At 34.0% G+C, this 26060-nt stretch overlaps 1 protein-coding gene across 2 annotated transcripts in view; it reads right to left on the bottom strand.

The window, feature by feature from the left end:
- Window positions 1–6742: 6742 nt before the first annotated feature.
- The window catches only part of LOC114341355 (eukaryotic translation initiation factor 4B), a 37013-nt gene continuing 17695 nt past the window's right edge, over window positions 6743–26060 (bottom strand). Inside the window, exons 3-10 of one of the 2 annotated variants that reach the window (XM_050652780.1) lie at window positions 24401–24573; window positions 21867–21986; window positions 18339–18789; window positions 13300–13470; window positions 12946–13187; window positions 11007–11100; window positions 10072–10177; window positions 6743–6993 (exon numbers count right to left, since the gene is read on the bottom strand). In XM_050652780.1, coding sequence (XP_050508737.1) covers window positions 6894–6993; window positions 10072–10177; window positions 11007–11100; window positions 12946–13187; window positions 13300–13470; window positions 18339–18789; window positions 21867–21986; window positions 24401–24573 — 1457 coding nt within the window. In that variant the 3' untranslated portion in view covers window positions 6743–6893. The remainder of the gene's footprint in view (window positions 6994–10071; window positions 10178–11006; window positions 11101–12945; window positions 13188–13299; window positions 13471–18338; window positions 18790–21866; window positions 21987–24400; window positions 24574–26060) is intronic. The other variant, XM_050652781.1, reaches the window with a different exon arrangement.

Below are 26060 nucleotides of genomic sequence, written 5' to 3'. Positions count from 1 at the left end.
TATAATTGGGCATTAGTACAGTTAAACTTGTTAGACGATTATATTTAGATGAAATATTAAGTAATAGAATTGAAACTTTTTTCTACTTTTAAGGACAAAAAAGCAAGTTCATTAGCGGAACGTGATTCAAAATTATTCTGCAGATTATATTTGAAGCAATATTTGATTAAAACATCTCATTTTTGGTGGTAAAAATATATTAAATACATATATTAATTTGTCTGGACTAAAGGTGGTAAAATATGGTCTGGAGTTATATTTTTGTTTGAATTTGCCGACGGGCGATAGATAGATGGTGTCATATTACTTCGTGAACATCTAGTACAGGGGTGGCCAAACCACGGCACGCGTGCCACGGTGTGGCACGGCGGTGTCTTAGAAGTGGCACGCGAGAACTTTTTGGAAAAATTAAAAAAAAAATAAAAAAAAATTAACTTAGTAAAAAATTAAAAATTCGTCTTTTATTCTACTCCACTCTTTTATTGTACGCCACTGCCTCGCGCTAGACACGTTCACATTATTCTCTACTCAGTTGATTCTCAACTTTTGTGCGAGACTCTTCAAGTCTGTTTGTCTTGTGAGATAGTGTTTTTACAGTTTATTTCCTTTTAAAACAATTGTTTTCGAAATGACCACGAGTAAGCCATCAACTTCAAAACGTACATATGAGGACGATATCGCGATTCGTGAATTTAAAACTGAGTGGAATGGATATGTGGAATTTGTGTGGCAGTGCCAAAAAAAATTAATCTGGAGCGCCATTATAAGCAAGTTCATGGCGATTTCACCAACAATTATCCTGTCCGATCACGCCTACGAACCGAATTCATCGCCAAGAAAAAAAAATATTTAGCCGGGCAACAATCTTTGTTCCAAAAAAGAAGTAATGAAATGGAAACAATGGTGAAGACTTCATATGAACTCTCGCTGTTATTAGCACGCAAGAAAAAGCCATATTCCGACGGAGAAGAGGTAATTAAAAATAGTTTACTAATATTCGCTCAAAATGTCGGTGATTCCAACATAAAACATATGGTGGACCAAATCGCTTTGTCCAGAAACACCGTCATGCGCCGAATTGATGATATGGGCCAGGATGTTGAAACACAAATTATCGGCGGACTACGAGACTGCAAATATTTTTCACTGGCTTTGGATGAAAGCTGTGACATCACAGGTAATGCGCAGTTGAGCATATTTGTACGCTTCGTGACAGATAGTTTCGATGTTGTGGAGGAGCTATTAGATTTGCGCCAACTGGTTTCCACAACAGAACAGGATGTCTTGGATCAAGTGAAAAATGTTATTGAAGGTAGCAAAGTGGAGTGGTCGAAATTGGAGTCGGTTTGTACAGATGGAGCGCCTTCCATGGTTGGTCGAATCAAAGGATTTGCAACGCTACTTGAAAACTTTTTAGGAAGAAATGTTTTCAAATTCCATTGTATAATCCACCAAGAAGCGTTATGTGCCAAGGACCTCGATCTATCCTCGGTGATTGAGCCTGTATCGCGGTGTATCAATAAAATACATGCTCGAGCTAGTAATCGACGATTCCGAGAACTTTTTCAGGAAGAAACGGAGGAGGCAGGTGAATTACTCCTTTATTGCAGTGTTCGATGGTTGTCCAAAGGGAATGCACTGGCAAGATTTTGGAATTTGAAAGAGTGTGTTTTGCAATTTTTGGAGGAGAATGAGGAATTGCCAAACGAGTGCTCTCTGTTGAAAAATGAAGACTGGTTATGGGATTTAGCTTTCCTTGCGGACATAATGGGACATTTGAGTAAGACTAGTAAGACCTAAAATGTCTCACAAAATTTCAATCACTTATAGTCACCACACATACAATACGAATTTATTGCCATTTTGGGAAATAATGTTCGCCAACATATCATCGGACAAATAAAAAAGGCTAACTATTATTCAATTCAGTTATATGTATTCGATAGCATTTCAGATCTTTCTCATAAAGATCAAACGAGTCAAGTATTAAGATACGTAGTAATTGAAAATTAGGAAGTAAAAGTAATGGAATCTTTCATAGATTTCAGTGAAACTAAAAATAAAACTGCTGAAGCAATTTCAAAGATGATTTTGAACACGACTCAAGCTGATGGCCTAGATATAAGCAATTGTAGAAGCCAAGCATATGATAATGCTGCTGTTATGGCTGGAAAGTATTCAGGAGTTCAGCAAAGAATTCAAGAAATAAACCCTAAAGCTAAATTCGTACCTTGCTCAAATCATTCGTTAAACCTAGTTTGTTTACACGCTGGCTCAGTTGAGGTGGATTCAGTAATTTTTTCGGCACTTTAGAACGTTGCTATTCTTTTTGTTTCTCATCGACACATCGTTCGGAAGCGGAAGTTCTGATAGCAGCTACAGGCAAAAGCTTCTTAAAAAGTGTTCAAGACACGCGGTGGAGTGCAAGAGGCGATGCCGTAAATGTGACATGGCATGATTACAAAGACATTCTCGTCACTTTGGAAAAACTGACAGAGGCAGGTGAAAGCTTAAACACTAGGACAGAGATGCAGGTGCTTTACTAGTTTCAATGCAGTCATTTTGTGCTTTCTTTGTTTTTTGGGCCTGTGGCAACCGGTGCTACATGAAGTGAATGATGCACAAAAATATTTACAAACAAGGGGACTTGACATAAGATTGTGCACTCAGAAAGTAAATAATGCTTTGCAGATAATATTGACAGAGAATTAATAAACGTGATTGTAAAACTTATGGTAAGGGAGCAAAGTATGCTAAATTTGCAGTCACTCAAGCGTTATGGAGACCTATTGGGTTGTGATTATTAGGTCCTAAAACCCCCACCCCACCTCCCTGGGGGGTCGTGTTTGGTACCATTCGATAGATTTTTCAAAAACATTTTTGAAAGTGTATTTTGCAGTTTTTCGATCTGATGTTCATTTTGCGAAATATCGCGGAGTTTGTATTTAAAATTTTAAATTTACTCCCCACTCCTCTCCGTGGGGGGTCATGTTTAGTACCATTCGATACATTTTTGAAAAATATTGCAGACGGATTTTTTAGTTTTTCGATCTGATGTTCATTTCGCGAAATATTCGCTTTTTTGAGAAATTTTCGACTCACCCATCTACTTACGTCCCGCTCAAATCGTCAGATTTTTGAAGTATACACTCTTTTGCATGTACTTAACTTACCTTATCTTAATCTGACAATTTCGAGTATTTTTAAGGATAATTTTTTTTTCGGGCCCCCTTAACGAACTTCCCTGTGTTAAGAGCCAATATATGGTAGAGGTACATCTGCAGGGTACCAGGTTTCTCCCCATATGATAATCTGACGCGCTCGAGTAACTGCAAAAATCCCCGCTTGGGCTTCCCTACCATTAGATAAACTTTTTTATTCAAAATCTAACCTGTATAATGCAAAATAATGATGACTGTTCTCACCGAAAAGTTCTCTACAATTAATGTATGTAATGTATTCTTTCTTCTTTACGTGCCATTTCCGCGACGAAGGTTGGCAATCATCATTGCTATTCTCACTTTTGACACTACAGCCCGAAAGAGTTCAGTTGAGCTGCATACAAACCATTCTCAGCCAGGACATTTTTCTCCTACCTATGCTGCGCCTTCCTTGAATCTTTCCCTGCATAATTAATTACAATCCCTGTAATGTATAGTATACATTAAATTAAAATACCTAAATAAGAGGGCGGCAAAATTGCCGTCCGCCCCGGGCAGCAGACACTCACGCTACGCCACTGCATATAATATCTCAAACTTGGAAGATTTTTATGCTTTTTGTAAACTATTACGGTAATTAAACCAATGTACCATGTAAATACTGCAATCAGCTTTAATATTTTAAGAAATTTATTAGAAAACTGCTCAGAATCAACAGTTATTTACACAGATCCCAGGCAACGAAGTGACGTCATATAACGTTGAGGAAACGTCAGTTTTTGGTTGAATATAACACGTGTTTGAACATTACGTCATATAGACGTCTTTTGTAGGCGATTTTAAATACGTAAGATGTAAGATTGATGACGTTCAAATTACGTTTAAAAAACGTTTTAATTTCAGACAGCCTAAGTCTGACGTCACAAAATTGGGAGGAGCTTGCTTGTTTGTATTGACTCCAAACAATTTCGTATAGGTATAATGACAACATGTTTTTACATAAAAATCAGGAAAAACACAACTTCTGGTAAATCGATTCTTCCAGTTCAAGACTTTGGTCTTACACATCAAAAGAAGAACCTGTGTACCAAATTTTGTTGAAATGGGACTTTTCGTTCAAGTTATCGTGCTATTAGTCACATATGTATAGTCGTCATTTTGAATGCCCGCCATTTTTGTAACAGGTAAAATATGAGATGGCCTTATATCTAAATTATAACCTTGATCTGTGTAGTATATGTGGAGCAAATTATATGCTTCTACTATTAAATGCACAATAATTCTTATATTTGCACGAATCTGCCACACACAAGTACATGTGAAGATACGTTATGCATTTATTAAATGGTAATTAACATAACTTAAATGTTCAATATATTTTCTACAAAATATTTTTACGCTCTTTTCAATTGCGGTATTACCTTTTTGAAAAATTAATATATACAGAGGGAAAAAATTGAAAAAAAAAACATATTTTTACATAATCAACCAGTAAAAACACAACTTCTGGTAAACCAATTCTTCTGGTTCACCACATCCATCTTGTAAATCAAAAAAAGAACGTATATACCAAATTTGGTTGAAATCGGACTTCTCGTTCAAAAGTTATGGTACTATTAAACACACATGTATAGCCGCCATTTTTGTAAAAGGTAAAATCTGAGATGGCCTCATATCTAAATTTGAACCTTTATATGTGTAGTATATGTGGTCCAAATTATATGCTTGTATCATTAAATGTGCAATTGTTTCACATATCGGCCGCACTAATTGTTAAATGCTGCTCTAGCTCGTTATATTCTCGCCTTAATTTCTGTGCCCTGTTCCCATTTACGTTGGTGCCAAGGTAAACATAACATTCTACATGGTCAATGAGTATGTTGTTTATCCGTAACCGTCCAGCTGGTTGTTGCCTTTTGCTTTTCAGCATCCATTTTGTCTTCTTGAAGTTAAGGCTCAGGCCGTATTCATCACTAACTGAATTAACCCTTTCCATTACCTGTTGTAATTCATCTATGCTACTGGCAAGGATCACCGAGTCATCGGCATATCTTAGATTGTTCGTTAACTCGTTTATTTTTATACCCTCACTTACATTTTTTTAAATATTTCCTCGGAATATTGAATAGGAATGGGAATAAGATACACCCATGCCGGACGCCTCTTTTGATTTCCACACTTTCAGTAAGTTCGTTGTCAAATTTTTGCTCTTGCTGTTTGACCCCAGCATAGGTTTGCCACGATCCGAATATCCTTGTCGTCAGTACCCGTCTTCCGCAGAGTATCTATTAATTGTTATAAATAATTGAGCTGGGCATTTGCTTTCTTCCGGATTGTAATAAATGCGCCCATCAGAGTCAAAACCTGCTAAATATCTACAATTTTTCGTTCTGATAAATCCAAACTAAAGTACAAAGGACATCGCACACATCTTATGGAAAATATAATGTCACTAAAAATTCAATAAAATTTATATGAATAGATTCGTTTCAAATTAACGGTCAATTCTTATCTTTGCGCCAACTCTTAATTTTCAATAATAAGAGCAGAAATTGATATAAATCAATCTGAAATCAAATGGGTAGGTACATAAGTTAGAGACAGAAAAAATATTTTAAAATACCCAGATTGTCGGTAACTTCATAAATCTTCTCGGGCTATTAAGCATCTTATTATAATAGTTTCACTAATCCGCTTAGGCCCAGCGGGGTTTAAGCTGTTTTGAATAGCACCCAGAGCAATAGTGATTATAACTGACACGTTTATGAACTCCAAAAATGTGTTAATGAAAAAAATGAACTCCAAAAACTTTAATTGCAATTTGCGCCGTAATTAATCATAATTAAGAGTTGACCGCAATGATAAAAATTGACCGTTAATTTAAAACGAATCTATTCGTATAAATTTTATTGAATTTGAGTGACATTATATTTTCCATAAGATGTGTGCGATGTCCTTTCTGAAGATGTAAGGGGCATGCAGAAAATGACAAATTAGTGTGCCATTTTATGACATTCATTGATGCCACTTTGATTAAGAAATGCCGGATACTTTTTGGAAAATTTACATTTTTAATGTTCTTTTAGCCTCCTGACAAAATTTCAACACATGGATTTAGCAGGTTTTGATTCTATAGACCTCAAATGTACACTGCAGCCAGTTCTCCGGGATTTTACCGCTATATAAATAGTACAACTGGGTTATGAAGGAATTGTTTGTCTGATTTACATAGGATGTTTAATATTTCAAAGGGTGTATTGTCCGGACCTGCTGCCTTATTGTTTTTTGGTACTGCAATAGCATCTTCGATCAGCGATTTAATGATTCCTTCTCCATATAGGTGATCATCAGTCCTGTCCGATGCAAATAATTTTTCTATTTTCCATGTTTCTAAGATCCTTGATGGTTCTGAGATAAGGTTTCCATCGCTATCTTTTATGCTGTTGGGCGACTTATTGAATTTCTTCTTGTTTGTCTTTGATTTTATTTTTTCTTCATATAGTAAAAAATTATAACAGTGGAAATAAATATGTAATTCATCAACACAAATTACAATAAAATTTTCAACAAAAAAATACACATACAAACTGGTTTTTTTGTATTTAACAAAAAATATATTCTATGACTAAAACAATAAATATGTAAAACCGCTTCACATTCGTTTTAAAAAGTTCATATTTTATTAAACACAGTTTATTCAAAATATTTACACCATTTAATAATCACGTATTGCTAATCGGAATCTGTCGGCAGAAAAGCGAACTTATTGTTGGCTGCGAAGTTCGGGGGTTCTGGCTCAGTCAATTTTGGCATATCCTTCTCGTACCTGTCTCTGAAAAAAAAACGACATTTAAAAAAACTTACAAAATTATTAAAGTTGAATGTTTGAATAAATTTAATATTTAAATAATAACGGTATTGTGATCTTGCCGGACCGAGTGAGCTTACGGATGTCCGACAGCTAAATTTTACATCAGACCGCGTGAGCCGGGGAAGAGACAAGGTGCAATATTATGTATTACAGCATTGAATAATTTTTCTTTGCACCATGTCACATTCACTGGAATAACTTCCATCAGAAGCAACATAATCATCTGAAAAATCACAATCTTCATCTGACATTACTTCATCATATAGTTTTTGAAGTTATACTTCTTTAGGCGCGATGGGAGTGAATTTTTATTATCCTGCGCGCATGCGCACACAGACGGTATTGAGTTCGTTGCTAAATCTTTCAAGTTATGTATGGGTCAGTGCAAAAAAGGCGTGGAAAGAATATATTAGTGTTTTTAGTAAATATATTTATTATAATTTTTGTGTCTTTGGATTTGTCTTCCTCGGGAGTAAGAGAATAGGTATTATTAAAACGTTTTTATATTTATACTTCACATCATCTATTTGTTACCGTGATTTGTCATTATGAGATTGGTGGGTATTACTGTGGGTCATTGGTAGATCATTCGACTGCAGATCGAGAGGTCCCGGGTTCAAATGTGGACATTGCTATTGTTTTTTTTATTTTTGGTATTGTTAAAAATTTTTGGAAAGTGGTAAGTATTAAAATTAGTTTAATACTAAAATAAAATAAAAAATAAACTGTTTAAAATACATTTATTTCGTTGAAATCATATAATAGAACTTCTTACGTGCGTACAACATACACACACATTATTTTTTGTATCTGAGATTTATGTAGATTGAATTATAATTACAACCATTGTTTGGTTCTGGGGCTAGTTAGCAAGTATACGAGTTCACTGATGATGGACTGGTAGGTCTGAAAACGTTTGTTCTGAACATTTTTTATACAATCCATTGGGGTTTTTTAAGATTTTATTAAATTATACCTATTACTTGGAAGTTGTTTTACTTCAATGTTATGAGTTTATTTAACTATATGGTATACAGCCAACCCAGGAACTATCCCTTTTTAGTTTATATTTTTAATTTCGTAAAAGTTTAATTCCATTTCAGACATTCTCAACAATGTAAATTAAATATGGACAAAGGACAAATGTTTAGTAATATAATGTGTGCCTAAAAAGACATGTGTCTCCATGAGACTCCCTCCAAGTACCAGGCATCTTTTTACCCTCAGTGTAAACTCGGACGAACAGAGGCAACACCTCTGTTGCGTCTTACCAGATCCGTCAAGGATGGGAGTATGAGTGTATGAGCCAAGCCGTAGACGAAGTCATATCTCAAAAAGGCTGTCAAGAATAGTCACGCAACTCCCTGTTGCGACCCTAAAAAATCCCGTCAAGGAATTTTTACTCCTCTCAACAGTGTAACGCAACAGCTCTCTCATTCTCGAAAATTCCGTTAAAGGAGTTTACGTCAGCTAACAGTATGAAATAAGGGGCCAATTTCTCATTTCGAGTTCGACTCCAGTTTAACCTGAACTTTTAGTGAACGTCAGTTTAAAGTCAAAATCGTCTTTCTCAATTCACATTCAACCGATGGCAGTTTAAACTTGAACGATGCTTGAACGTTGTAATTCGGCCGTTCAAAGATTTCTGAACCCAGTTCAGATGATTTCATGCGTTGTATTAACACGAAACGCTGTCATAATATAAATATAACCTATTTTATTATATTAAGCCTAACGATAAAAGATAACATTATTTTTGTTTTTATAACATTTATTTATAATACTTAAATTTAACTTTATTCAAAAACAGCATAAAAAAGGTAGTTCAAAATGGCGACAGTTTTTATCTTTTGCCATCTATTGGAATTTCTCGAAAGCTGTAGAATGTGCACTGACATGAACATGAAATGAGAAATGCATGAACTGAACCAGATTACCGCAGGTATTCTCCTTTTCATGACCATTTTTCAGTGCGTCACAAATTATAGAAAAAAAGGTAAGTCCGTGATAATACACATTTATGACATTTATTCTAACATGACATTTTCGTTAAATCTGACAGTTGTCACATTTTATTTTCAATTTGGAGTAAAAACAAATCAATTGTGTCTATTGCATTTATAAAATGGTATTTTCTTTGATTTGTATAGTCTTATAAATTATACAGATTATATTGATATTATTTTATTTAATAAAGAATTCTTTTTTGATTATGGCGCCATCTATCGACAACTAGAATAACTAGAAGAAATGTTATAAATGTCTGTAATCACTGACGTGCCTTTTTTCTGTCACATACAATTTAATGCGTTAGAGAGAAATGGAAAAAACTGTTACGCACTGAAAAATGGTCATGAAAAGGACTATATGAGAAATCGACCCTTAGACGCAACCTCTCTATTGCGCTTCCATCCAGCCAACTGTAACGTTGGCGCACTTCCACAGCCAGGATCTTGATGTCAGTGATTTGTTAATAGACAATAGTGCGCATAGACAATATTTTAGACAAGACTCGTTTAACTAGTGAGTACTGGTAGTTAGTAGTTTAGTTTTCTTTTGATCAACTAGTGTTGGATCTATTTTGTATGTATGTTTTTCTGTTTATCTCCTAGTTGTTGTACTTTATTTTGTGTTCTTACTACCCTTCGTAATAGCTTTTTGAACCAATAATAAGACATCGCTATATTACAGGTAAGGTCTCATATTTTCCAACCAACAACCTGTTTTCTGCATATGTCAGAAGCCGATTTTAATTAATAGTAAGTATTAAATATTATAATTAAATAGTAATGCTTCACGAATTTTCCAAGAACTACCTTGACCACATTTTCTTTTTTGAATTCTTTTCCACTCTTCGATTGCTTTGAGTAAGGAAATTATGGAGTTTCTGCTTCGATTACGATTGTTAATGATTTTCTTGCGGATAAAAGTGTACCGATTTAGATTTAAATACACACACCAGTTTGTTCAAGACTTATTTTGTAGAAATGATGAAATAGCGAAATTTTAAAACAAGCAATAAGTATATTTGTTGCTTACCTTTTCTCCTCTCGCTTGGGCTTTTCAGACTTATCGTGTTTGTGCCTATTATCAAGTCTGTCTGGCGATTTGTGATCATTTTTAGGAGGTAATTTTCTGTCATCATCTAAAACATCAATTAGATGCATTTAAAGAATTGTGTTTCAGACTTGTATATATGTGTGAATGACCGAAAATGTGCGTTTTTATTTGTTTTTTGCTACATTTATAATTTTGCTTTAAACATTTTTCGCAATTTTTTACACTCATTACTAATTCTCTCATCTCACATTCTCCAATTACGTAATACCTCTCAAAATTAAAATTTTGTTTTATATAAAAAAATGTAGTTCAACAGAACATACCTCTAATTTGAGAATAAAGAGACCTTGGTAGTGGTCAAACTTCAATAAAAAATAAAAATTATATAAACGGTGGCAAGAAAATAAATAGATCAGACACAGATGTTCAAAATTATTTGATCACCAAAAATGAAGCGTAAGTAGCTGTAGCAAAATCTAAAGCAGAGAATATACGGAACTGAATGTTGGGCAGTTAAAAAGGAGGAACAACCAATGGATGTAATGGAAATCAGAATGCTTAGATGGATAAGTGGAGTGACAAAAAAAAATAAAGTTAAGAATCAAGTGTATTATGGAAAGTCTAGCTGGGGCACCAATTCGTGCCAAACTGAAAGAGCGAAGATTAAAAATGTTTTGTCATATTCAACATCGAGACAATTACTGAATACAGTTTGTTAAACATAGGAAAGAGTTTGACAAAAGACCTGGAGGGGAGGGAGGGAGACGTTTAGGAAGGACATGTTAGTAAAGAGGATTGGTATTGATATGACAAATAGAAAATTATGTAGAAATATAATTAGGAGACTGAACTCGCACTGACTATGCAAAGAGAATGATGATATGTCTAATTAGGGTTTGCTGTATAATACTTACAGTTCTTTTTAGGTCCATCTCTGTGGTCCTTATCTCTTTGTGGGCTATCATCTATTCTGCGTGGTGGTGGCCTACTTCTTTCAATCCTATCTACCTAAAATTAGTTATCAATAATTTGAGTAGTATTTATAAATTTGCTAATGAGATAGTTATTCAATTTTCACACAGTGTATAAGGGAGTTTGAAATGTGAAGAGAATGTTGGGCAAACTTGATAATGAAAAATGAAAGGAACTGACTAACCAGAACATTTGAGGCCTATAAGAATCAAAACCTGCTAGATCCTATTTTATGAAATTTTTCAAGAGACCAAAAACACATTAAAAATGTAAATTTCCCAAAAAGTATTCCGCATTTCTTATCAAAGTATAGAATAGAAAAAAACTGTATGACTTGTACACACTTCTATATAAATCAAAACGGCAACTGGGGTATGTTTTAAAAAACTGATATTATCACATTGATGTGATAATTATATATTTTAAGGGGTTTTTACCCATGACCAGAGGCTAAGCCCTGGGTCAATTTTACAGTGCCGGCAAAAAAAATCTTTACATTGTCAAATAAATCACCAAATTTGAAGACAATTTGCATGCGTTCTGTCTGCGCTTGGAGTGGAGTGTAGGGGAGGGGGATAGCGTACTTGCAACGGCAATTATCTGTAGTTTACGGACCGCTTGGCTTATTTAGGGTATTCTGCGCGTTTGCACTGTAAACAGTTGGCTTTGTGCGGGTAGTCAGTGTTAAACTATGTCTCATTTACCGCGTAAAGTTTGAGATCGTCAAATTCTAAATTGAACTGACAAATATTGGTCGAAAGAAACTCACAAGAGGAGAAGGTTCATGCTTTAACATTACTGGAGAAAGGAGACTGTTGATAAATAGCCTCTCTTGAAGCACCAATACCACATGCTATGGTAAGTACAGAGTCCCCTTTCTCCAGTAATGTTAAAGCACGAACCTTCTCCTCTTTTGTGAGTTTATTTCGACCCATATTTGTCAGTTCAATTTAAATGAAACGAAGTTTAACGCTGACTAAGCGCACAAAGCCAACTGTTTACAGTGCAAACGCGCAGAATATCCTAAATAAGCTAAGCGGTCCGTAAACTACATACAATTGTCATCGCAAGTACGCTATCCCCCCACCCCAACCCTCCAAGCGCAGACAGAACGCATGCAAACCGTCTTAAAATTTGGTGACTTATTTGGCAACGTAAAGATTTTTTTTTTGGCCCTGTAAATTTTGTAATGTGTTGTTCAACGATCTCTTCATTTGAGATATTTATACCTATGACACGATAGCTCTGATGCTGGCATTTTGATATGCTGGAAGTACTTAGCTGAATTTTAATAAAGTTTTTACACTCTCAGTTTTTTGAAAACATACACCAGCTGCCGTTTTGATTCTCATCAAAGTGGCATCAATAAATGTCATAAAATGACTGATTTGAGCCGAAAACTTATGCATGTAGATTAATAGACTTGAACTTTGAAAGTGTGTATAAAGGGAAAACGAAAAAATTTAGGATTTTTAGGAGGTTTTGATTCTGATGGGCTCATTTGTTAGAAGATATCACTAAGGAGGATACACATATTCTCCATAGACCAACTAGTATAATACTTTGTTTCACGTTAAGAATATAATGTTATGCTTATGGAGATCAGTGTTGCCAAACCTCTTTGGCACAGGGTGGCTACTGGACTGCTGATATACGATTCATTCTAATCAGTACGGCGTGGCATCGCACGCTTCTATCGTCCATAAGAAATACATTGGGCTATCTCCACAATGTTCTGTTCTTAACGTGAAATGCTCTATAGGAACAAATTAAGAAAAAGGGGATAGTTGGGAATCATAAAAAATTGTGATTCAAAAAATGTTTTGATAATAAACGACATTGTCTACAAAGTACATAAAAGTTGTATTATTTTTTACTTACATTTTTTCGTTCACTATTTTCATGCTTTCTATTCTCATCTCTATCTTTGCTACTTTCTCTTGGTTTATCAGCCTCTCTGGCAATTTTCTCTTCTATTTCTCTTTCTCGCTGCGCTGTATCTACAGGTTTCGCACTACCGAATATAGAAGCTGAAGGCACTGATTCTGTAGTATTTACAGGTACAACTTCTACTGGTTTTGTCCTTGGTGCTAACATTAATTTTGGCCTTTCACGTGGTTCCGCTATAATATAAAATATAGGTTAAACTATCATAACACAAATGGTATCTTTTGCAAATTGCCCTACTAATTATCTTTCAAAAGGGGGAAAGGATATGAATATATGAATACTTACACGACTCTGTATCCCGGTCATCTCTTCTTGAAAATCCATCCCGTCTATCTCTGTCTTTATCATCCCTTCTGTCATCAAACCTTCTTCCACCAAAGCCTCCACCTCTTCGATCATCGTCGTATCGGTTGCCTCTGTCAGAGTCACGGAAATTGCCTCTATCACGGTTGAAACCTGCAAATAACCATAACATACAATATCTGGACTTCAAAACTTCATATACCTAATTCATCTTTTACAAGAAAACAACACTATCAATTTTCTTTCGCATTTGTTCATTGTTTTTACCCCTCCACTCAATCTACGCTCTACAACCCTGAGAGTTATATATGGTCCTTGCAGGGGCAATGAGAAATGAATGGAGGAACAGATACATCAATGAATTAGAGACTCTTTGGACAGGGAAACATCGTGAGATACATAAGAGCCAATAGACTAAGATGGACAGGACACCTGGTATGGAGTGATGACGACAGACTGATTAGCAATGTGTTTTAGGAAAGACCAGATGGTAGAAGACCGGCAGGATGTCCTAGAAAAATGTGGAATGGAAAAATGCAGTCAGAGAAGATGGAAGTGAGACCATGGGAAATAGTAGCACAGGATCGGAACCAATGGAAGACAATAGTAAACGCACCAAAGACTCACAAGAGTTTTGTAAAAGCCAAAGATGATGATGACTCAATCTACACTCAGGTGCAAATTCGCTCCACACCTATTTCATAGAGAAGACACTTTTTGGAGGTGCCACCTATAGATTTAGCCCGATCAAACAACAATCTGACCCCAAAAAAAAATAAAGGAAGGATGAAAATTTGGGAATATGTAGTTGAAATTGTCTATTATTATATAAGAAAAAGTGTACAATTCTACACCCCTCTCGAAGGTGACAAATATACATACATTCAAAATAAGTCCGGAATTGGATAAAATGACTAATTCTAAGCAACTTATGTTCTATAAAGTTCTTTCCCTAAGTCAATACTTTTCGAGTTATTTGCAAGTGAATACAGTAGAACCCCACAAATCCGAACATTCGGCAAATCCGAACCAACAGCAAGTGAAAAAAAAAATCAAATATTCAAGAAAAAATCCTTAAAAACATGTTTATTATACAGAATAAATCCAGTAAATTGAACAATTTAGGATTAATAGTTCCTTGACATTTAAAATTTCTTAAAAATGAATACGTAGGTACTTTATATGTAGTGCTTATAAAGGTTAAGTATAAACTTACTTCAGTTCTCTTGAAGTTAACTTGAGTCCAAAAATATTGTCCACACTCTTGCGAGAACGTTTTGCGACTCAAAATCAACGAAAACGAAAGCTTCGATTATTAATTAGGCTGACTTTCGGATAATCCGAACTTTTCGGAATCCGAACAGGCTGTCCCCCCAATTAGTTCGGATTTGCGGGGTTCTACTGTATGTTCATTTTTAACAGAAAAAAAACATGTTTTTGGACGGCTTTTCGGAGATAAATCAAAAAGTAAGTATTTCAGCGAAAAAAATATAGCTTATAAAAGACTGAAAAAATGGTGTATGCTTGAGGGCTGTAGACCCAGTAGAAGCAGAGTTGTAGCTAATGAAAAGTAGGTTCTTCTTCATCAAATTCCAAATCGAATATTTCAATCTGAAATAACCCAAAAAATGGAGCACTTTTCAGGGAAAATTTATTTAAACTTTTTTAAAGTGTTATTTAAGAAAAGGTTTATTTTTGTTTTTTAAAAAAACTTAACATTTAAAGTAAGTGAGTTACGCTCAAAATATTGTTGGTCTCGTTTTATTTTTTGGTAAAAATATCGCTAAAATCACCCCCTTATTAGCATCACATATAAATTTTAACATTACCACTTCACAAGTTACTTTGTCTATGTATTATTTATATGATCTGTAAGTTTCATCGGTTCAAAGTGCTTTGTTTTGAAAAAGCTGTAGTTAAAATGGCTTGAACGAGTAACTAATCACGAGTTTAGGCAAATTTTGAACAGCCATAGCATAACCAATTTTTGTCTAACAAGAAAACAAAAAATTAAAAATATTCAGAAAAGCAAAACGTACATTTTATTACTCTTTGAGATTTTTGGTAATCCTAATTGTTTTTAAGTTAATTCCATAAACAATTCCGATTTTTTTCAAAATTAATAACAATGTTTTATTTTAAACCCAATTTTTTTCAAAACAGCACTTGTAAACTAACTTGTAAAGCGGTAACGATTTTTATTTGAGAAGCTAATTAAGGGGTGACTTTATAAAATAAAAGGGACCAACAATATTTTAAGCGTAACTCACTTACTTTTAACATTGAAGTTTTTTTAAAAAAACAAAAATAAACCTTTTTTAAACACTTTAAAAAAGTTGTAATGAATTTTCCCCGAAAAATACTCCGTTTTTTGATTATTTCACATTGAAATATTCGATTTGGAATTTGACGAAGAAGAACCTACATTTCATTAGCTGCAACTCTGCTTCTACTGGGTCTGCAGACCTCACGCATACACCATTTTTTTTCAATTTTTTATAAGCTATATTTATACTAAGAATATTTTTGTCGCTAAAATACTTACTGTTTGAGTTATCTCCGAAAAACCGTCCAAAAATATTTTTTTTTTTTTGTTAAAAATGAACACATTCACTCGGAAATAACTCCACTAGGTTCGCTTTCAAGATGCAGTAGAAAACAAACCAAGACACGTTAAATGCCACTAGGAGCACAACCGAATCATAATTTACAATGTATATACATTGTAAATCCCAAATCATGATTTCCAAAGTTTATACATTGTAAATTATGATTCGGGAGTGCTCCTAGTAGCATTTAACGTGTCTTGGTTTGTTTATTTCTACTGCATCTTGAAAGCGAACCTAGTGTCGAAAAGTATTGACTTAATAAAAAAACTCTATATAACAAAAGTTACTTAGAATTAGTCATTTTATCCAGTTCCGGACTTATTTTGAACGTGTTTTTTCATCCCTGAGAAAAAAAATTTCACCCCGTATTTTCCAATTTTTGTAAAATGGAGGGGATGTAGAATTGTAAACTTTTTCTTATACAGGGTGTCCCGAAAAGATTGGTCATAAATTATACCACAGATTCTGGGGTCAAAAATAGGTTGATTGAACCTCACTTACCTATATACAATAGTGCACACAAAAAAAGTTACAGCCCTTTGAAGTTATAAAATTAAAATCGATTTTTTTCATACATCGAAAACTAGAGATTTTTTATTGAAAATGGACATGTGGCATTCTTATAGCAGCAACATCTTATAAAAAAATTCAAATAAAATTTGTTCACCCCATAAAAATTTTATGGGGGTTTTGTTCTCTTAAACCCCCCCAAACTTTTGTGTACGTTCCAATTAAATTATTGTTTTATTAGTTGAACACAATGTTTTTAAAACTTTTTTCCCTCTTAGTACTTTTTCGATAAGCCAGTGTTTATCAAGATATTTTGAATATTTTTCGAATCCAACACATATTTGTATATGGTTAAGTACGATTATAGACACCTGTTAATAATCTGAAAATGTGTTTATAATTTACATTTTTAGATGTATTTTGAAAAAGAAGCCACATCTCGATAAAAGGTGATTTATCAAAAAAAGACTGAGGCAAAAAAGTTTTAAAAACAATGTGTTTTACTAATGGTACCACAATAATAGTTTAATTGGAACGTACACACACATTTGGGGGGTTTAAAGGAACAAAACCCCAATAAAATTTTTATGTAAATATATTACAAAAGAAGCCGCATCTCGATAAAAACTGGCTTATCGAAAAAATACTAAGTGGCAAAAAAGTTTTAAAAACGTTGGGTTTAACTAATGGTACCACAATAATGAATTAATTGGAACATACCCAAAAGTTTGGGGGGTTTAAAGGAACAAAACCCCTATCAAATTTTTATGGGGTGGACAAATTTCACTATAATTTTGTTTTAAAATGTTCCTGCCATAAGAATGATACATGTCCATTTTCAATAAAAAATCTCTAATAGTTTTCGATATTTTGAAAAAAATCAATTTTCATTTTGTAATTTCAAAGGGCTGCAACTTTTTTTATGATCACATTTGTACTAAGGTAAGTTAGGTTCAATCGAACTATTTTTGACCCCAGAATGTGTGGTATAAATTATGACCAATCTTTTCGGCACACCCTGTATAATAGACAATTTCAACTGCCTATTCCCAAATTTTCATCCTTTATTTTTTGTAAACAAACTTTGTGTTTATTTATTTATACGTATACTATTATTTATTATAATATTTATCTGTTTTGTGTGTTACATGGATTAGAAAATAAACGAAGGTATGCTGATTGGTGTCGCATGCCGTGGGATTTCCAACTATTTTGTTTCATTTCCTGGTCTTTAAAATGTTTATTGGATTTACCTATCGTATAATATGTGTGGATTAGGCTAATAAACAACATATTTATCTGAAATATTGAAATGACTATGATATATTTTTATTAAATTAATAACTTAACACCATTGTATTAATAAGTAAATACCAAAATTCGAATATGTTGATAAACAACTTTAACTTTACAAAATTGATGAGGGCGTGTCCACTTTGGGTGACAGAACAAAATTCTTCCTTTTAATTGGCCAGATGTAAGAAACACACTGTAAAAGATGAAAGTTGGTGAACTCTTCCGTTCCGTTACGTTTCTCTTACGTTCCGTCAGGCAGTTGCATTCATTTATAAACACGAGTACACAAAATTCGGTGTTGATCTTTTCCAGTGCGTCTCTGTTGCGTCTACGCCTACACTACGTCAAACTATAAATCCAACTTTAGTTTTAAAACTCACAATAAATGGGAAATATGTTACGGGTCAAATTTTTTTGCATCTGAGTGTAGTCTGATCAATAAACATAGTATAATATTGATTAACTAATAATCAGAATATTCTTGATTTAGTTATTCTTGTAGATGTAAATCAAATTGTGAGCCCAACTCTTCGCCCAAAAATTTAACTCAAAATATTACTATTAGTTTTCTTAACATAATTTTAGTACATTACATAGTTAACTTACCCCTATCTCTGTCGCGGTCCCCATCTTTATTTTGTCTATCTCCATCTCTCCATCCACCGGGCCGATCATCAATATCTTTTCTATCCCTATTACTATCCCTATCTCTATTGAAGTCTCTGTTACTATCTCTGTCACGTCCAAAATCTCGATTGTCCCTATCTCTACCATAGTCACGATCTCTCATTCCTTCACGAGTAAAACTTTTGTCATCTCTATCACGCATTCCTTCTCTGGTAAATCCTCCGCCACCTCCACCGCCGTCTCGATCCCTATTAAAACCGGTTCGGCGGTTATCCATACTGTCAGAAGATGCCCTTGGTCCAGACCGCCAATCACCAAAAGAATCGCTGCGATCTGGTTGCCTGTCACGATTCATGTCCATTCTACCTCTTCGCCTATCATTATCCATATTTGATGCTACTTCTATCCTCATTCTTCTAGATTTTAATGTCTGCAAAGTTTAATACAAATTACCTTCATATTATATTAATACTCTATGTGCTATATGAGCATATGTTTAAGAACGCAAACCTGAGTGACAAAGGAATTAATATCAACGGAGAAATACTTAGTCATTTGAGATTCGCTGACAGCATCGATGATGCAGTATCGCAACTGGAGAAACTATACCTAGCCTGCTTACAAGTTGGATTAAAAATCAACCATACAAAAACGCAAATCATGACAAATCTTGTGTTAAGCGAAAATATTTCAGTAAATGGCATGCCTATTGAAGAAACCACCTTTTAGAAGTACTTAGGGCATGAGATGCTCATAGGAAGAGATAATCAAACGTGCGAACTAAGCCGCGGCATAGGACTCACTTGGGTGGCATTCGTAAAGCTGATGTCCTTAAGTCAGAACTACCTATCGATGGCTTAGTGTGAAAACCTCGTATCTCATTAAATTACAATTTTACAGGAGAGGCAAAAAACTAATTTTCTGCATAATATAACCTAAAAACAAAAATTACCGTTACATATTTTTAATTCGACCACATTGAGGCAAATATCTGATATTGGCCTAGAGCTAAAAGTGTTAAGTGTTGCTATTAAATTGGAAATACAAATATTAACTATGAAAAACACGTAAATATCCTTGCAGTATATAGAACCTTTGCCCAAGTAACTATGATAACCTCGTATATCTTGATATACGTGTTTTTCATCTTAAATGAGGTTGTGTTTATTATTATTTACGAGGTTTTCATTTTTCATAGCTTATTGCACACCTCCAAATACTAGGTTGATACAGTACAAATCTATTGATTTAAGGTTCATAAAATGTTTCTGTATGCAGGACTACCTTTTACTATTCACAAAAAACATTTCTCCAAGTCGAATCTCCCAAAAAAATACTCCAAATTAAGTACAAAATTCTTGGTTAGGAATATACGTGGGATTCACACTAAATCAAGAGAACAATTCTGTGCTCTGTGCGTAAAGAGAGTGAAGTCCTAAAACATCGTTTTTAGATAAACGTGTTTAAAGTTTGCCAACGTCGCGTGGCGCAGAGAGTTAACTTAATAACTCATTAGTGTACAAGTCCCAAAATTGTGAGACTTAATACACTGAGTCTTCCTGTTTCTTAAATAATCATGCATCTAAGTTCAGGACTTAACACGCTTTGCAGATTGTTTTTCATTTGTGAAAAATGAATATCTCAGTTTAGAAATGGAATTGGACTTGACAAATTATACACACATGTAGATATCAAATTCTAACATACAGATAGTGCATTGGCTAATTTCGGCCATTTTTGGACTTAAATCGCTTTACACACAGAGCACAGAATTGATATATGTGGTTTCTTTTTTCGGCTGTAGAAAATAGTCTAATGTATTTGGATTTTTTCTAACAGTTGTAAATCGTGAGATACAAGGTTTTCAAACTAAAACCACCAAAATGTCATTTTCGAAAAAAAATGAGATATGAGGTTTTCACACTAAGCCATCGCTATGTGTCTCAAAAGAAGAAGTCTTTGTTCAGTGTGTGTTGCCAGTACTTACCTATGGTGCAGAAACTTTAATAATAACCAAGAAAGTAAGAAATAAAATTTGTGTTCCCAAAGAGCCATGGAACGCTCAATGTTAGGCATTTCTCGTCGGGATCGAATTACAAACAGGGAGATAAGACGGAGAACAGGAGTGACGGAAGCCATAGAAAGAATTATGACGCTAAAGTGGAACTGGGCTGGACACATAGCTAGAATATCGGATAACAGATGGACACAGCGAATAATACACTGGAGACCAAGACAAGAAGCATATCGAAGTAGAGGTCGTCCACCAACCAGATGGTCTGATGACATCAAATGGATTGACAGAAACTGGATGCAGACAGCACAGGACAGAAATGCATGGAGAAGACTGAGGGAGACCTATATCCAGCAGTGGATAGATCCGGGTTGAATGATGATGATATTAGTACATTTTGTTGATAATTGGTAATCAAAATCATTTATTTTAACACTTTACCGACAGAGACTACCCTTACCTTTACCCCCAGCCTGATTTCTTCTTCTACGGCACTACAACCCAAATTGAGCCTTGATCTCTTTTATTTTTTGCCTCCATCCTTGTTTGACTGTGGCTGCTCTTCTCCATATACCGACACTCCTAAAAGTGCTTGTAAGTCACTGCTTACTGTGTCTTCTCAGCGTTTTCTTGGCTTTCCAACCGGTCTCTTTCCCTGCATTCTAGCATGCAGTGCTCTTTTTCTTAGCCTATCTTCTCCCAATATTATCACATGTCCGGCCCATTGTATTAGAAGTCTGACAGGGGTGTTTCCTTATAAAGTTGATAAAGCTCATTGTATCGAATTCTGAAAATTCAGTTTTCCTTCACAGGTCCTAGCATTCTCCTCAGTACTTTTCTTTCGAATGAGTTGTTTGTTTTTGGATATTTCTTTCAGGACCCATGTTTCACTGTCATAGCATGCTATTGGCCGAATTAAGGTTTTATAGATTCTTATCTTTGTATTTCGGTACACTTTTAAATTGCCCAGCCTCTGTTCTGTGTAGTTAATAGTAACAGTATAATATTATTATGAGTGCACCATTACAGTGTTAAAACAGAATAAGGTCAAAGTTATGGATAACAATTAAGTTTTCTTTAGTCAATGGTTACATCTAATGATATGGGCAGATCAACATTGATCTGGTTTAAAGAACTTGATTATTAAAAAACCTTATGAATCATCATAATAATGAATTAACTATATAAACTTATCAAAATAATGAAAATTATTTTGGACATCTACATCGCAGATCTGGACTTATGGCATACATAATTAATGATCGTCAATTTGTTAAATGTGTAAATTAATACACAACTTAAATGTATGATTAATATAATAAAATTGCATATTTCGATTACCTTAGTTTCAATTCTGACATGATTATCTATTAAACTGCCTTCATCAATATTATTGTAACAAATATTTTTAAATAAATCATTTAATTTTTAGCAAACACAATAAAAACAGTAGTTATTGTATCTAGTATCAATGTCTATTTATTTCAACTTACGGTGTCACGAAGGAAAAGTGCTTCCAATAAACTGTCTCTGTCTTCAAATTCAATATATCCATAACCTTTCGATTTTGATTCTCCTCCTCTGTCATCTTTTGGAATTCTCATATTGGCTATCTGAAAGTAAAAAATCATTTAAAGATAAATGTTATAAGTGATACAACAAACAATAATTATTGGGTATTGAACAACTAACCAATTTAATTGGGCTTATAAGTAGAAGAATTAATACCATCTTTGCAGTATAAACTCTCATTCAACACCTCATCTGTCATTCTATCTTATCTACTCCAGCAAGTAAAAAAATGAAATGAGTCATAGATGTGCTCAAGTACCACCTTGATGAGACAATGTGAGGTTTAAGACCCCTTATATCACATGTCTTGTGACATTTCGTGATTTTTTATAGACCTCTCCCCCCTTTTCGAGCATCACGTGATTAACCCGGGAGCAGTTGCGCCGTGACAAAAAATCTCACATTTTATCCTTTTCCGTAATAACTTGATGAAAATTTTTTCAACATTGCTTTTCAATCGTAAGTGCCTAGAGGAAGATCGTAGTAATGCGTAGAAATATTTTTTTTATTTTCTAGTTAATTTTTTTTGTGGAATTTATGGCTTTGGTGAGAACTAATTAGCTTTAAAATTGTTAGAAATAGATATTTTTAACATAACAAGTAAATAAAAATATTATAAAATAGAAATTTGATTTAAATTCGTATTTAAATCTATATTGTGAGATTTTTTTCTCTACGTGCGACTACTTACAGAAGTGAGCGAGACTGCTCTCGGGTTAATGGACTACCCCTTAAGTACATTGTGTGTTGTATACAGATGCCTTTTGTTTAATTCAATAAAAATGAAAGAAGCTAGTATTAGCAGGGAGAGTATAAATACGAAAAGTTTTCAGGAAAGTCACCAGCAAGGAAACTTATTCTCTTACGCATCGTAAATAATTGAATTCACAATTTCTAAGAATTCATGATCGACACGTGATTCTGTTTACTTAGGAACAGTTAGGAAACGTGATTTTGGATGACCAATTTCATTTTTTGTTTGCTGGATAGTAATAATGGAGGAGTTTTATTCACAGACAGGTAGACAGATATGGATAGTTCAAGGTTTTCACCATTTCTTTTAATGTCCAAAGTGGGTGAAATGTAATAGTTAGGGAAGTTAACCCCACATACCAATAAAGAGTAAGAGAATGATTAGATACTTTAAAATATTTTTTCACACCTTAATATAAAGCAAATGTAAAACAACAACAAAATACAACAATGTATTTTTAACTATGCAAACTAGTAAACTCAGGAATAGCTCAAACAAAAAAATATGGTCAGCGTCAGATTAGTCTGAATTGAGTTCTGAAAACACAGGTTTTCAGCCCACAAATTGTACTTAAAATGCTGGCAACAAGAGATTTCAATTGACTAGGAGTGTCATCTATGTGTATACAACACAATCAAGGACTTTACTCTTCATCAACATATTTCTGGTCCTCTTGCCTTGTGTCACCACAAGACCCCGGCTAGAGGTTAGCTGCCTGTCTCAGACCTTCCCGTAGCACAATTAGAGTAACTGGTACACTGTATGTATGCGCCAAGTGTAGGATTGCCGCAGACCAAGATTTTTGTTTTTAATGAGCATATTTATCATCATTGTAAACTAGAATATAACAATTGTGGCTGTATGTAAAAAAAAGCAATATCTAGATTTCCTATTTGATTATTTAATTCATTTGAAAAGTTTTTCCATGGATTTTGAAAGATACATTTATTGTGTCAACAAAATTCAAAAACTCACTGATATCACAATTATTTTAGGTATTTCAATGTTACTTTTATTGTATAAAAATCAAAAACATTGCAAATGGGACAAAATTTACAGAATATTGTATTTTTATATTACATATTTCAATAAAAATATTGAGGTTATTGAATATGTTTTATTCGATGGCATGTAATGTATAGTTTGTAACTTAATACACATTTTGTGAAAATTTCGTTTCTATTTCCTCACAAAAACAACCGTTTTACACCAGAGAGCAGAACAACTTCACACACACCAACTTTTAACATAATATATCCCACCAAATGCCATTTGCATATCTCAAATGATTTCAGAGCAATAAATAGTCAGTTTGTAGAAAAAATTTCAACACTCAAACACTTTGTATCTCAAAAAAGGAAGCAAGTGTGATGAGAAACAGTTTTCAAACGTGAATTACACTGTTAATATTAAAGGTTATATTGTAATTTTTTGCAAAACAATATAGAATTCTGATATATTTTTTAAGAGTTAATTATAATATGAAAAATATTACAATTTTTTACAAAAAGGGATAACTTAAACACATTTTTTTAAATTTGTGTGCCACTTTACATCTCATAGCATCCATATACTATAATACAATAATGACCTGGGGTAAAATTATTGTTTCTGATGGCATGTAAAATGTTTTTGCACCAGTACAAAGGATGTTGAAAAGTTAATTAAAATACTTCTCTTATAAAAATATTAATTTCTTACCCTCATGTTATTAAAAAATGCTGAAAGTTCATCTTCATCCACGTCGTAAGGCAAATTCGAAAGATAAGCCCAAAATGGTGGTTCCATAGGAACCGTATTGCTAATATCATCATAATCTCTTGAAGCTTTTGGAGCCGTGGGTAACACTACATTGACAGCCTTTCTTGTATCATCTTAAAAGCAAATGTAAAAAAAGAAAAAATTATTATGTTTTCTCAACCAGAAAATAATAAGTCATAATAATATTGTAAACTCAGTAATGGCTCAAAACAAAAAAAATATGGTCAGCATCAGATTAGTCTGAATTGAGTTCTGAAACCGAAGGTTTCCAGCCCACAAATTGTACTTAAAACGCTGGCAACAAGAGATTTCAATTGACTCCGAGTGTCATCTATGTGTATACAACACAATCATGGACTTTACTCTTCATCAACATATTTCTGGTCCTCTTGCCTTGTGTCACCACAAGACCCCTGCTAGAGGTTAGCTGCCTGTCTCAGACCTTCCCGTAGCACAATTAGAGTAACTGGTACACTGTATGTATGCGCCAAGTGTAGGATTGATGCAGACCAAAAAGATTTTTGTTTTTTAATGAGCATGTCATCATTGTACATACAGAAATATTAAAACAAATTTATTTAAAAGAAGCAATATTTCCCATTATGTTAACTCATGCAGTAATCAATAATAATTTAACATTTTATCAGTTTTTTTAAGTTTTCTTAGAGGTTTCAAAAAAATATTTGTGTACTCATTATAAATAAAACTTCATAACTGAAATTTGTTTGTCTTTATAATACATAATTTTAAATTATGTATTTCATCAATTAGACAAGGAGATCCTTTATCCACGACATTATTCAACTTAAGTGTAGAAACTGTAGTCATAAACTGCAGCATGAAGTTGGAATCATGAAAAATGACCACAGGTGACCATGATATTTGCTGATGATCTGACGAGCTTAGCAAGAACTGCTACCGAATTAAGAAGAATGGCTAAGAACATTATAGAAGAGGCAAACAAGATTGATTAGAGCTAAGTGAGTGCGCAGACTGCAGACTTTTTAGTCGGCTTCTTAATCAGTATAGAGATATGCATCGGTGAATCGGTGTAGTGTGCGCATCTGCATACCTCTCTATAATGATTAAGAAGCCGACTAAACTATCGGCCGACTAAAAAGTCTGCAGTCTGCGCACTCGCTAAATGAAGAAAAAACCAAATATATCACCATGGACGGGACAGAAGAAAAAAACAAAGATTTTATCACTCAGTCCCACATATCATGTAAGTTGGTGATATTACTGTACTCAAATCAGGGCGATTCTTTGGGAAGACTTTTTGAGCACCACCCATATGGAAATACAATGTTTATATTGCATGTCTGCTGGAGGGTTAACCCCTTAATGTACACGCTCGACTCTGACATGAGTGACCATTAAATTTTAATCTTTCAATTTTTCAAGCAGTTGCAAAGCTGGTATTTGTATAAAAGTACTGTTGGGAACTATCGAATGATTTGAACTATCGAATAATTACTAAATGAATGAATTTAACTATCGAATGAATTCATTCGAATAAATCTATTCGTTACTAATTTAACTGAGCGCATGCACAGCCACTATTTTGAAACAGTAGTTTCCTACTATTTTGATCTAACAA

Source organism: Diabrotica virgifera, chromosome 6, assembly GCF_917563875.1.
Source record: "Diabrotica virgifera virgifera chromosome 6, PGI_DIABVI_V3a".
In the NCBI taxonomy this organism is placed as follows: Eukaryota; Metazoa; Arthropoda; class Insecta; order Coleoptera; family Chrysomelidae; genus Diabrotica; species Diabrotica virgifera.
The sequence above is the reverse complement of the archived record's forward strand: the minus strand, read 5'-3'. Positions and strand labels throughout refer to the sequence as shown.